General features: G+C 53.6%; 7 protein-coding genes across 7 annotated transcripts; 3 read left to right on the top strand and 4 right to left on the bottom strand.

Annotated features, from left to right (window-relative positions):
* Positions 1-103: 103 nt before the first annotated feature.
* Positions 104-1334, bottom strand: ATEG_03001 (SDR family oxidoreductase; the record flags this gene model as incomplete). Its single annotated transcript, XM_001212179.1, has 2 exons — positions 104-757; positions 840-1334. 2 exons carry the CDS (start codon positions 1332-1334, stop codon positions 104-106), a joined length of 1149 nt encoding a protein of 382 aa, XP_001212179.1.
* An 836-nt stretch (positions 1335-2170) lies between these two features.
* Positions 2171-4368, bottom strand: ATEG_03000 (uncharacterized protein; the record flags this gene model as incomplete). Its single annotated transcript, XM_001212178.1, has 7 exons — positions 2171-2470; positions 2534-2990; positions 3054-3242; positions 3289-3443; positions 3497-3822; positions 3881-3997; positions 4047-4368. The coding sequence occupies 7 exons, from the start codon at positions 4366-4368 to the stop codon at positions 2171-2173; spliced, it is 1866 nt and encodes a 621-aa protein (XP_001212178.1).
* An 833-nt stretch (positions 4369-5201) lies between these two features.
* ATEG_02999 (nonhemolytic phospholipases C family protein) lies at positions 5202-7243 on the top strand (the record flags this gene model as incomplete). The annotated part of the gene is made up of 5 exons (XM_001212177.1): positions 5202-5327; positions 5378-5460; positions 5514-5781; positions 5830-5953; positions 6009-7243. 5 exons carry the CDS (start codon positions 5202-5204, stop codon positions 7241-7243), a joined length of 1836 nt encoding a protein of 611 aa, XP_001212177.1.
* Positions 7244-7748: 505 nt separating this feature from the next.
* Positions 7749-8048, top strand: ATEG_02998 (uncharacterized protein; the record flags this gene model as incomplete). Its single annotated transcript, XM_001212176.1, has 1 exon — positions 7749-8048. One exon carries the CDS (start codon positions 7749-7751, stop codon positions 8046-8048), a length of 300 nt encoding a protein of 99 aa, XP_001212176.1.
* Positions 8049-8539: 491 nt separating this feature from the next.
* ATEG_02997 (uncharacterized protein) lies at positions 8540-9140 on the bottom strand (the record flags this gene model as incomplete). The annotated part of the gene is made up of 2 exons (XM_001212175.1): positions 8540-8997; positions 9098-9140. 2 exons carry the CDS (start codon positions 9138-9140, stop codon positions 8540-8542), a joined length of 501 nt encoding a protein of 166 aa, XP_001212175.1.
* A 1323-nt stretch (positions 9141-10463) lies between these two features.
* On the bottom strand, positions 10464-11633 carry ATEG_02996 (cytochrome and DOMON domain-containing protein; the record flags this gene model as incomplete). The annotated part of the gene is made up of 1 exon (XM_001212174.1): positions 10464-11633. The coding sequence occupies one exon, from the start codon at positions 11631-11633 to the stop codon at positions 10464-10466; it is 1170 nt and encodes a 389-aa protein (XP_001212174.1).
* A 721-nt stretch (positions 11634-12354) lies between these two features.
* On the top strand, positions 12355-12857 carry ATEG_02995 (cupredoxin domain-containing protein; the record flags this gene model as incomplete). Its single annotated transcript, XM_001212173.1, has 2 exons — positions 12355-12675; positions 12720-12857. The coding sequence occupies 2 exons, from the start codon at positions 12355-12357 to the stop codon at positions 12855-12857; spliced, it is 459 nt and encodes a 152-aa protein (XP_001212173.1).
* Between the last annotated feature and the right edge of the window lie 498 nt (positions 12858-13355).

The following is a 13355-nucleotide window of genomic DNA, read 5'->3' as shown; positions in this document are numbered from 1 at the left end:
CGGTTACAGGGTTTGGTAGCTCTGTTCAAGTTGTCTTTTATACATGGCATGGCTCGTTTCACATGACAGTCATACATTGGGCGATACCCCCGGTGCAACTGCATCAACTCTCATCTACAGATTTCTTATCTTCTTGTGAGTGTTTTTGTGGCGACTCACCAGAACCATCCCCGCTCTTTTCGGACGACGGCCGCGCTACGGCATAGTCAATTCCCGCCAGGTATCGCGCGAGTCGCTGGATACTGGCCGGCAACACTGCATACCAGTTGACCAGCATGGCGTACGTCGGCATCCTAATGACGCCACCTCGACCCTCGTCGATGGCAGCAACGATCTCCTGGGCGACATTGACGGGTTCGAGAACGGGCGCAAAAAAAGCATTGGGTGTTTTGACCGATTCGAAGAGCGGCGTTGCGACCTGGCCCGGCTCGACCAGCAGCATCTTCACCTTGTCGTCGTTTCCCGACGTGCGCAGCTCCGCCTCCAGCGTGCGATGAAGGGCACTCAGACCCGCCTTGCTGACCGAGTAGTCCACCAACCCTGCGGCGCAGAGCTGTCCCAGCACGGAGCTGACATTGACGATGGTGCCTCCGTTCGCGGTGGCCAGCATGCGCGGCAAGAAGAGCTGGCACGCGTGGAACACGGCGAGCAGGTTGGTCTGGATGGTTTTCTGGAAGGCGTCGGCGGGGAGCGACAGGAGCGGGTTGCCGTTGATGCGGGCCGCGGCGCAGTTGATCAAGACTGTAGGAGTACCCAGCTAGACACGTTCAATCAATCAACCAATCTATCAAGCTATGCGCGTAGAATATAAGTCCTGGAGAAGAGGGGGGGATGCATACCTCCTTCTCAATCCTCTCCACCGTAGCCTCCAACTGCGCCCGATCCGCAATATCACACCGGTAATACTCGACGCCAGCACCATCCTCCCACCCCTCAACACCCCCTACGTCCTTGACATCCAGGACGGCGACGCTGACCCCGCGCAGGCCGTAGATGCGCGCAATGAGCAGGCCCAGCCCGCTCGCGCCGCCGGTCACGACGACAACCTCGTCGCCGAGGTCGACGGGGCGCGGCAGGCCATACGCGATGCGGCGGTTGATGACGCGCGCGACCGCCAGCAGAGTCAGGACGACGGCGTAGGTTGTCGCGAGCACGAAGGCGGGGTGCGCGTAGGGGGTGGCCTGGGCGCGTAGGCTGAGGACGGCGATCCAGGCGACCCAGGGGTGGAAGAGGGTGCGGTTGAGGACGGCGAGGAGGAGGTCGATGGTGAGGTGTTTATACCAAGGTGTATCGGGGGGTGTTGTGAGGGCTTGTCGTGGGGGGTTTTGTGTCATCTTAGAGGTTTGAGTTCTTGGTTGTTGTGAGGTGATATCGTGATAGCTAGGTGACAAGCTAGGAAGAGGTGCCCACCATAGAGGTAAGGGGATGCTGGTAAAGTCTGTCGGCTTAGAACGCCAACAGCATGTGGTTCCAGCGTTATGAGCAAGAATGGCTTAGCTGAAGAGTGTATGTGTTGTGGGAAGGTCGCAGAATTAAAAGCTGAGTGAAGTGGTTGTACACATCCTACGGGATATATATTGTGGATTCATCCAACCATCTAGTACGTCAGAAGACAATAGACGATTGAAAGTTGAGCTAGATATAATCATTACCATATAACAAATATACTAACTCTATTTTAGATGCAAGGCTTCTCAGGAAAAGAAAGTATCAAAAACAAAAAAGTAGACTGAGTGGGATTCGAACCCACGCCCTAGCGATCCCGGCGAGCAGGTCTCTTTGCCCGGCGGGGCCGTGACCCAGTCTGGTGTCCGGTTGGAGTGGGTACCTTGTCCAACCGGTTTGCCAGAGGGCCCGACCCCGACCACGAGAGACCCGCTCGCCGGAACCGCTCGCTCTGACCACTGAGCTACCAGTCCTGATTACTCCATAGTGGGCCTTGGTGCACTCAACTCCTCAGCCCGGTTGGATGGTTTTGGCCAATTTATCCACTTTTATTGATGACAGGACCCATCTGTGTGCCTGTGAATGGTCTATCGATGTAGTCTAATGCGAACTAATGCAGACAGGGATCAAAAAAATGCATTTTTGAGGGTCTGGCGATGATTTTGCGTCTTCAGACTCTGTCCGACTTGGTATGGAGGAGACGGATGGTCACCTGACCTCATAGTTAGGAAGTAAGAGTCGGTCGCACATCAACGAGCATGGCCATTCCGTTCGCCAAATGCCACAAAATATGACAATGGAACATCCAGATCCCCGGATTATCCGCCCTGAAGCGCAGGACCGCATAAGCACGACTAGGGATGTAGACTGTGTCTCGAAACATTGCGCGAGACAGGTCATATCCATTCGTATAGGGATGTTTGACTTTATCCAGTCCAGGAGGAGCATCGTCTGTGAAGGGATTATAGGATCCCCATCCGATGGCGGCTTTGTGGACGGCCAAGATGTAAAAGTGATGACCGTGCTGTGTCCGTCAGACTATGCCTTAACTAAGGGACCTCGATCATGATACTGAAAAGCAACATACCAGGTGAAATGGGTGTCCCCCATCGTCAAGATTATTCACAACCAGGTCTACCCACATTGCCTCACTCTCGGCTCCCGCATTGCTAGAAGGACCGCTGACTGCAATACTGAGCTGGTTTCTATCCCATTTTTCGCGTTGCAGGTCAATCAAGGGTATTGGCGGATCGGCCTGAGCAACCCAGGAGGTCCTGTTGAAAAAGCCGTATGGTACGTTGTGTCGGATCGATAGCTTTTGGATTTTGGTATATACTACCTCTGTCGTGTTGACCGTAGCGGTTTGAGGGAGCTGCGACAGTATGTGCCCTGCGGATGGGAGATCGTGTATGTCGATGGAGACGGGCTCTGAGCCTGGAGCTGAGCCCATATCAGGGCTTGGAGATCCATCTGGAGTATGCACTGATGAAGAGATGAAAAATGTTTGGGTAGATGTCAGCGCGGGGTTTGGGTATCTGAAGCATCTGTTACAGAGTCAGTTTAAGATCTGTTCGCCCAGACAATAGGAGCTTGAAGTGAGGACTCACTCTTCATCGAGGTGAGCCTCTAATAGAGACGGTGTGTCTTCACTAGTCTGTTGGATGTGCAGGTCCATGCGTTGTCCAGGATATAGCACTCCCACGGATTGACCGTTCCGAGCCTCCACCGGCATGCTGTCAACAGCGAGGACAGTAACATTATGATTGTTGAATGTGAGTGTCAAACCGGCAAGAGACCTAGCGTCTGATTAGCGGTGTATCTTTAGCGTGGCCAATTAATTACCCCGTGTTTACTACTCGTAGTTTGTAAACTCCATCTGTTGGTAGAATCTGCGATAGGTTCATTGGATGATGGATGCAATCTACCGGCCTTGCAGGGACAGCCATCGAGCAATTAAACTGTCCCAAGCCATTGATCAAGAGAGAATCAGGTACTGGCTATTCCCAAGATATTGGTCAGTGAAGTCCAACCGAATGAATGAGAAGATTACCTCGTTTCCAAATGAGCCAGCACGCATATACCATGCCATGACCTCTGGCCCGGATCGATGGTACCAATCGCCGACCAGGAGCAACACATCTTTTTCTGACTTAGGATCAATGCTCCCCCTTCGACTCGTCAGTCCGTGGGCCGTCGATTTGGCAGCCGCGGGGTGCACTACGAAGCCGCCGTAGAGACCATCAGCGCGGGCTAAGCCCGCATGAGCGTGATACCAAAAGGTGCCGCTTTGGTCGGAGGGGATGACAATCCGATAGGTGAAGGATGACCCCGGAGGGATTGCATTCTGTGTTACGCTTGCGACGCCGTCCATAGAGTCTTCGCATGGTCAGCTCCTGCTCAAACAATACTGTAAATGCAGGAGTATAGGACTTACTCTCGATGTGAAGACCATGCCAGTGCACGGTGAAAGAATCATCTAGGAGATGATTGGTAACGTTGATGACCACGACATCGCCAGAGCGCGCTTCCACCGTCGGACCGGGGAAGATGCCTGTTGGCTTGTTAGTAGAGCCAGGATTGAGGCGCGATAACGACTGTACCGTTGATCAGGTATACACGCTTCAGCACCCCGTCTGGGCGAAGGTCCTCTGCAGTAACCGTCCAGTGCTTGTATTGCGTCACGGACTCTCTGTACATGTAGCTCTCTGGATGCAAACGGATCTGCGGACGCAGCGCATCAGGGCTCTCTACATGAGGCGATTCGGATAGTTGATGATCTGTGAGATGGGTCTTCTCTCCAGGCACAGCTATAGAAGGCAGCCCAGTCGGAGCTGTGTACCAACTCCACAGAAGGATCCATAACACAACTGAGACGATGGGAAGATAAATTCCCCGGCCTTTCGAGCAGCATTCTCTCTTCATGATTAGGTTTCCATGTTTTTCCAGGTCATCGGAAGCCCCCGTTGACTCTTCGACTTGATCATCTCCAGGACGGGATTCTCTTCGACTGGACCTGCGTTGCATCCTCCGAATCGACTGGACCAGTTCCACCAGATCACAAGCTGCCTCATATAAATGGGTGATTTTGTGTTCTCTTGGATCGTAACCCACACTCAATGAAACCTGTTGGTGGGGGCCAGAGGCTGTGCTGGCGATCCATCCATCGGCTGTCCGCGGCTTCCCCTGAAGACTAGTTCTTATGGCCGAATGGTTCAAACCAGCTGTTTGAAGTGGAAGAAAAGTGTCTATGAGAATATCCCATAATACCCCCAATAAGCACCAAGGATTTCCGCACGTTGCCCTCAGTCTCCCTCCGAGCATAGAGCCATACGGCAAGCGCTTTACCGCGAAACCCTCCGCTCTCCTCTTCAGGATTCTTTGTTTATATTAAGTCCAATATATTTCCAATCCAACAGCACATGCTTTGCTGCAGACTCGGCCGCCGACGATCTTCATCATAGCGGCCGACTAGTTGCCAACCGGCTTCAGCGCATTGGCTCTCTCCCCTTAGCGGCGTCCGCCGATTCCTTTCAACATCCGCAGGCAATCTGGACGGTAGCTTGTCGAGTCGGGGTATCCAATGCGCTGCACGCTCCTCGTTATGCTCCACCAGATGGATGCTACTGTGACTAACACTGTTGTGTTGGTCGTCTGGGCTCAGTCGCATGGTTACATTGTACTATAACTATCTCCGTAGGTGCTATTCTATCTCTCTTTGACTCTTCGTCTTTTTCTACGTGTTGTTTATTGACAAGATGAGTGCACTGCTAGGTTCGGTCTTTCTGCTGTTGCTGGCCGGGGGCACTCCTGCGGCAGCCGGCTCGCTCAAGGATATCGAGCATGTCGTGATCTTCATGCAGGAGAACCGATCATGGAACAATGTACGGCTGACGGATCGTGTGGCGGAACGTGTACTGACACGAGCGTCTAGTACTTCGGCACGATGGCCGGCGTTCGCGGCTTCAACGATCCCAACGTCCAGGTCAATGGCAATGGGACGCCCGTTTGGTACCAGTATGACTGATCCCTACTGCCCTGCACGCACAACAAGCCACTGACCACCTCAGAACTGTCACCCCGGACATGTCGTCTGACACCAAGACCCTCCTCCCCTGGTACCTGGGCTACAAGAATAGCAGCTACTGGAGCGGCGCGATTCAATGCATGACCGCCGGGAGCAACGGCTACGAGGACAACCAAGCAGCCCTGAACCACGGGCTGAATAACATGTGGGCGCGCAACAACACCCCCTGGAGCTGGGGGTATCTCAAGCGTGACGACATCCCGGTGCATTTTGCCATTGCAGAGGGCTGGACCGCGGGTGATATGTACCAGGTGTGTCCCTGTGGACCTTGAGTAAGGGGCCGCAACTGACAGCCGCAGGAATCACAAATCACCTCGACCAGCCCTAACCGGGTGACGCTGGTCAGTGGCTCGGTCAACGTCCCTGGGGGCCCTCAGAGTCCCGACCAAGGCGGACCGTACCTTGACAACAACGAAACACCAGGTGCGCGTCCCTGAAGCAAAGCTAAACTCGGGGTTTGTTGCTAATTGCTCCCCAGGCTGCGAGGACAACGGCATCAACTGCTACCCGCTCAAGTGGAAGACCATCTACGAGATCTACCAGGACGCCGGGGTCTCTTGGCAGGTATACCAGGACAAGAACAACTTCGACGACAACCCGCTGGCCTGGTTCGAACAGTACCAGAACGCGTCGGACGACTCGCCGCTGGCGCAGCGCGGGCTGAGCTTCCTCGGCCTGGACGCCTTCTACCAGGCGGCGTCGAACGGCAGCCTGCCCGAAGTCAGCTTCATCGTGGGGCCGGCCGAGCTCAGCGAGCACCCGCCGTACATGCCCAAAGACGGCGCGTGGCTGCAGAAGAAGGTCGTCGACGCGGTCACGCACAGCCCGAAGTACAGCTCGACGCTGCTCATCATCAGCTACGACGAGACGGGCGGCTGGGGCGACCACGTCGCGCCGTTCCACTCGCCGGAAGACACGCCGGGCGAGTGGATGGAGGATCCGTACGGGCTGTTTGGCAAGATCTTCGTCGGGCCGGGCTTCCGCGTGCCCCTGTACATGGTGTCGCCGTGGACCCGCGGCGGCCGCGTGTTCACCGAGCGCGCCGACCACAACTCGCAGATCCTCTTCCTGGAGAAGTGGCTCGAGGCGCGCGGCTACGACAATGTACGCACCCCGGAGATGGTCCCCTGGCGCCGCGCGCACATGTCCGACCTCGTCAACGCGCTCGACCTCGACCACCCGGACACCAGTCTGCCGCATCTGCCGGACGCCGACGAGCCCGATCGCCTGGGCGACTTGTACACGGGCACGTCGAACTGTGAGGCCGCCCACCCGCAGCAGCGCCCGCCGGTGCCGTACGGCCAGCAGAACGTGTCGGAGGCGCTGTTCTTCGAGCAGGGCTTCAAGGAGGTCGTCGGGTATCTGACCGAGGGCCGCTACCTGGTCTTTGAGCATGGTCAGACCGCGCTGACGAATGCCGGCAGCACGGACAAGCTGACGAGCGCTCCGGCGGCGGCGGATCATAGTGATAAGCGGCAGCGGTGGGTGATCCATTACAGCAGGGGAGAGGAGAGCCAGAAGTTCCAGGTGTCCAGCGCGTTGGACGGCAAGTGGATTGGGCCGAGTGGGAGTTTGGTGGCGTCGCGCAGCCAGGCTGCGGATATCAAGGCCAGTTTCCTCGGCAATGGACAGGGCTACCAACTACAGTATGCCGATGGGTCGGCCGTGGGCAGCGAGCAGAGCTACAAGATCTGGAGCGTCACGTACCGGTAGAAGGACGCGGGGAGTGCTATTGCTATTGACGTGTATGTATGTACCTAGTAGCTACCTAGGTAGTTGCCCATGTACCAGTAACAGTGTCTAGTTTAACCAGCCCGGGTCCGCCCAGTGATACTCCAACACCGGCACCTCGAACGGTTCCGCCGTGCAAGTTGCATTGAAGAACTCATCATGCACACAGTTCAACTGGAACTCGGTACTCCCACTGTACGTAATCATGCTCCCATTCGCACACTCCAGCGCATGGCCATCGCCCAGCGTATAATCCATCCGTCCAATAGAGCTCGCCTCATTCGAGGAACCATAGAACGCAACGATGCGTCCCAGCCCGCGGTCCGCATAGCCGCAGTTGGACTCGCCGTGCGCGATGTCATGCACGCGGTACCCGATGTACTGGTCGTGGCAGGTGAGGCCGTCTTCGAAGACAATGTCGAGGGTCTCCGGCGGGCCGTAGCCCCAGGGCTGGTAGTTGGGCATGCCCGTGTAGCAGACGGGGACCATGGTGCCGTTGCAGGTGGCCGGGTCCGGCGCGCACCACCCTTTGCCGCACAAACAGCCTTTGGCGTTGCGGTCCACGTCGCTGTGGATGCAGTCGAGGCTGTGGGAGCCGTTGTACCAGGAGAAGGTGGTTACGGTCCAATTGGGGAGGGGGCAGCCATCGGGTGGGACGATGGAGGAGAGAACGGTGGGGAGAAAGGCTGAGAGAGCCGTCAGAGTGAAGGTAGAACGCATCATGGCTGGGATTGGTGGTGGGTTCAATGTGAAGATGGGTGTGAGGTTAGGAATGCAGCCGCTTTAAATACTCTTGTGTTGCGTGGCGAGTCATGGTGAGGTCGAGAGTTGTCTTGTCTTGAAGCCACAAGAGACTAGAAATGCAAGTAAGCTCACCAGCCCAGGCGAGCCAATGGCGAGATTTTATCTATTTTAAACCGAGACAATGTCTTTCACCGACTCATAGGGATGCGCTGTTTGCTATCGATTTATCCGTCCAAGAGTTGTCGAGTGGCGGAGGTAGTATGTAGTATTCCATAGATATGTACGGGGTCATGCCGATATTAGGGCTGTCTCGGAGATCAGCAAGTAAGCGAACGAGACTCCTGCAGCGCGATGTAACAGGATTTGTCATGCGTCTTGCTACTCCAATTCCTGCAGATGTTGGCGTCCGCTGGCCAAGTACTTATCCGAATACAGCGTCTAAGAGGAAATGAAACAAAATTAATCAATCCCGCCAGTTCCCCTGCTTCACCATAGTTCTTCCGAAAGATGACGGATGGCTTTTTATTCTTCTCCTTAATCTGGCAGGAAACGAAAGGGCCAACTGCTGAGCAAATTCGTTGTACCGCATAGAACCATCGGCCGGAGTTGCTTATCATCACCACAGCTGATGAGGCCTTTTATTTTCGGGCCCTCTTTCAGTTTCGTAAGCGGAATCCAGCCATTCGGTTCGAGTTCCTTCGGATCTTCGTCTCTGATAACGAAGATGGCATTGGCGGTTACACCGAAGTTCGAAGACACAATGGGGTCTCCCATATTGTTGTTCGCGGATACGACCACAAAAGCTTCCCGGATGACTTGTTTAGAGGCCTTTCTGAACGCCAAAAGTGCCTTTCGCTTCGTGTCTTGGTCGAGCTGCCTGAAGTTCTGCTCCTGTATAAGTTCCACGTAGTCTCGAAGAACTTGCAGCATATCCACTTCCTCGCCTAGGGTGTTGCCCAACTTCGACCGCAAAGGAAGAGTAGAAGGGCACACTGGCTCCAGGTATCAATAGGAGCGGAAGTCAAAGACATTATGTATCATGGTACCTGTGCATCTGTCAAACCACGTCCACAGCCATGTAATACACCTTACATACCACTAGTTGCCGAAGCATTTTTGGTAGTGTAATGATCATTGTGATCCTCAGCATCTGACGTCTCGAAGGTTCATTTCATTGGGAGGACAGAATCGAGTCTGGATAGCGGTGTTCTCGCCAGATGCGTAGTGGAGGAGGAGAGAAGAAGAGGGAGAGGGAGAGGGGGGTTTATAGCTCCAACTAAACCGACTCAGGGCAAGTCTCTGTTGTCACTTTGTTCTGTCACTTATTCATGAGTGAAAAGCCATCTGTCACTCCTCTGTATTGATATCTCCTTCTCGTGGGTGAGGTGAATTACAATCTTGCATATACACATATAAGTGAGGACACCTAGGAAGCTATTCATTCTATATAATTGAATGACCACGCCTACTTGGACGCATACCTAGGCGTAGGACCTAGCTCAAGGACGTTCCATCCTCCAAGTACAAGGGGAAGGCAAGTATATCCACCACCAATGTGATGGCATTAGATAGTCAAGTGCATACTACCCAGTCACCAGTCAGTACTAGTAATATGCATCTCCTACGCACCAGGAACGATACACACCTGACTGTCTTCTGCGATCCAGTTGCATAATGCCTCTAACTCTTTCCGCGCTGCATAGAGGTCTTCTCCGTCGCGTAGTACCCACGAGTGCACCAAAAAGTGCCCATCCCAAACCCTGGAATTGTCTGAACCACATAATGTCCAATGGCCGTAGATTTGTACCTCATTGCTGGAAATGGTGGCAGTAAGGACGCGGACCTTGTCGTCAAAGCCGTCCGTACTTCCGCGACATCTTTCGAAGAATCGACGCGTTCAGGGATAGGTAAGCGGACGGCGTCCTCATTGAGAAACTCGGGTCGCGTATATGTACGAACCCCTTGAGGTTCTGTCAAACCAGATGTAGATCATACAGGGCCCCCTGAGTGTGTTCGCACTTCTGGTGGTTTAGCGGTCATTTTTGATTGACAGGTTCACATTGATGTGTCTGGAAAAGAGTCCGAACTTGTGGTCACTTGCGAGGCACGAAAAGTCCTAGCTTGTGTTTCGGGGATGCACAAGCATGGAAAGCGTGGGCTTACTCTTCCATAGAAGGAAGGCATAACAGGAAGGAGGTATTGATGAGAACCGCGAACGGATGTTGAACCTGCCTTTAAGGTACCTTGGGTGCCTACTAGATATGTACGATAATTACCTCATCATAGCTTCACAGAAGTGATTGTTGAGTTCCATCGTGGATTAAATAGATGCGATGGTTCATATACAGCTTCATATCGGTTCATAATGGGTTATTATTCTTACTAACAGGCACTTGGCTGAAGCACGAGGCACAACGAGAATATGTACTCCAGAGACATACAGACAGAACAATATCAGTCAGGAATCCGGCTTTCTCTGCCTTCTCTGTTTTCTCAGAGGTAGGAAGATGACCACTAGGACATAGGCAAGCCCGATAATTCCAGCCACCACGCTATAGGCGACTATTGCCCCGACTGGGGCAGTTGAGGTGACGTTCCGTGCCAGATGAAACCCTAGCCCACCGTTGACAATACCCAGAACAATAATCGAACGGCCAAACCATCGGTGCAAGTAGGCAAAAACACTCTTCTTTCCGGTTTTGTGGAAGTATCTGTGTTGAAGAAAGCCCATGGCTGGCTGGAAAAGAATGAGGGCAGGAACAGCCACCATCCCAATGATCGGATGGTAGGTCCCTACCAGGTGAAGGGATTTTGCCAACGATATGCCGATACCAAACCCAGCTATAGCCACGGCCAGAGTGAAAAGCTGGAAAAAAGCGTGAAAGTCAACAATCCTCGAATGTGTGCCGGTGTGAAGCATCAACGCAAACAAGGGGAAGAAGATGACAAAGACAAGGATCATAAGGACAGCATGTGCTACCCTGAGACGCGCAATTGATCCGCTGTTATATGTCGTGAGCGCTTGCCCAGCACTGTTCGAATTATTTGATGCTAAGAAAGGATTGTCGGATGCGCCGCCGATTGCTTCTTGGAGGTCAAGAACTGCAACACCGGAAACATCATGTATGGTGATCGGGAACGACAGGCTGTCTGAATGGAGTGGGATGCCATATTTCACGGCCCAAACCCACGGACTAGCCGGGTTATTCGGATCTTCACTTCCTCCTGGCCATGCGAGGCAGCTGTTGCACCGAATGTTTGCGGTCATGATTCCATCCTTGATCCCGCTGCCAGTCAGGAGCGAGATCTGAGCCTGGGAATTGTACGTCGGCTCAACATGCTCTATGCCTAACCTCGGAGAGACGGTGACATTAGTGCCGTCCTGCGATGCATAAGCAACGAAGATGTTCGCTCCTTGCATCCGGGAACCCTGACCCCATGCAAACCATGCAAGCTCTTGCGTTGACTTCAGCTGAATGTAAATTGGCCCGGAACCGGACGAGGCAGTCGTCGAGGGTATATTAACACTGTAGCTGACAGCGCTCTGTCCAGGGGGGGAAAACGTTTGCAGCTGGGCAAATGCGCCCGCCAGCAGGGCCATCCAGGAGCAAAGGTATATTCTTGCCATTCTAGATGAGGTAGCAGGCTTGTTACTTGTTCTTCATCTGTGAAGGGAGGTTGGTGGGAATGCATAGCTGCAATGGCATCGCGACATATTAATGGCCTCTGCTGGCTCGTGGGAGGAGTATACTGCAGTCTGTAGCAGAGTTCCAGCAAGCCAAACGATCCCTGGAAATCGCCTGACCCATGAACGTCCTCTATGCGGCTCCTCATCATGTGGACTTTGCAGTGTCGAGGGTTGTGGTCAACCATGGTTGCTTTTGCCTCAAGCTTTGGAGAAGGTGGCTCAGTCTACCGCCCTCGGCTGTCCATGGACGCATGCCACGGACGGTGTTCTCTAACCCATGGCAGAACTTGGGGATTTCTCTTTGATGGAATTTTGAGCTGGGGTACTGAACCCCCGTAATGTGATCGTAACCGCGTACAATGTGAGGAGAACCAGAGATGGGAGAGTTGTGGGAGCCCGCTCGAGACTTAGCCACTCGACGACAATGCGAGCTCAGCCCCAAGGATTGTTGGAGGGGAGTTCGATCGAAAGGCCGACCTAGACCATGCCTATGATAATAGGGTTTGAGCTGGTCTGGGGCTTAGACTGGTCACGCAACGCATGGCTTTCCTGGCGGTTTGGGAGGCTGATCGTCGAGTATAAGATCTGGAATGAATTTCGGAGACTAGAGGAAGGCTAGCATGTCTGCTCCAACTGTCAGATACAATCAACAGGCGCGACAATGACAATGCTACACTATCTCATTGTTTATATCGGGCTCATGCAGCTCCAGCTTGCTGGTGCCCAGTCTGGTACCGCTACCAGTGAGACAAGTTCATCAATGGGCACCTCGACCCCGTCAGCTGTACAAACAGTTGATGTTGGAGAACATGGCTTTAGTTTCGACCCTGATACTCTTCAAGTAGCTCCCGGTGGCAAAGTCGAGTTCCATTTCTATCCTGGTAATCATTCTGTGGCACAGGCCTCTTTTGACAGGCCCTGCCACCCCATGAGCGATAGCAGTTTTTTCTCTGGATTCATAGCCCCAACGTCTGGGGAATCGGTATGCTGAAATCAACGGCCTGGTGATCGGCGCTGACGGCATAGGACACTGTCTTCACGGTCACTGTGAATGACACGACTCCCATTTGGTACTACTGTGGCCAGATTGGTCATTGTCAGGCGGGTATGGTTGGCGTGATAAACCCACCGTCAGTCGCCCATGGGCAATTGCAAGCTGTGTGAGATGGTGCATCTAATGTCCCACTAGGAGCTCCGGCTCAGATACGTTGGATGCGTTTAAATCGGCAGCGTCGAATGCAGATGGAGGCAGCGTGCCATTCAAGGTCCAAGGTGGCACTATCAGTACTCCTACAGCGAGTCCCAAACCATCCTCGACCTCTGCCTCAAGCAGCGAGACCAGCACGCATAGCAGCACAGCCACCACCACTACCAGCGCGTCACCCACTACCACCAACAGTCCAAGCCCCACGGTCACTAACATCGCCGCGAACCTTCAAGCTTCGACGAATTCAATCATTGGTTTCATTTTGACTCTAGTGGCTTTTGCTTTGTCTTTGTAGATTCGCGAAGCTTGAGGGCGATGTTGTTGAGAGCTTAGGTCGGCCTATACTCTGCTAACCCTGTCGACATACTGTCTACATTTAACCAGTTGTTTTTGAACTGTATACTTCTGTATACTTGGGTGTATCTACGCTGAGGTACTCTTCTGATTGTCATATG

Source organism: Aspergillus terreus, genomic scaffold, assembly GCF_000149615.1.
Source record: "Aspergillus terreus NIH2624 scaffold_4 genomic scaffold, whole genome shotgun sequence".
NCBI lineage: Eukaryota > Fungi > Ascomycota > Eurotiomycetes > Eurotiales > Aspergillaceae > Aspergillus > Aspergillus terreus.
The sequence above is the reverse complement of the archived record's forward strand: the minus strand, read 5'-3'. Positions and strand labels throughout refer to the sequence as shown.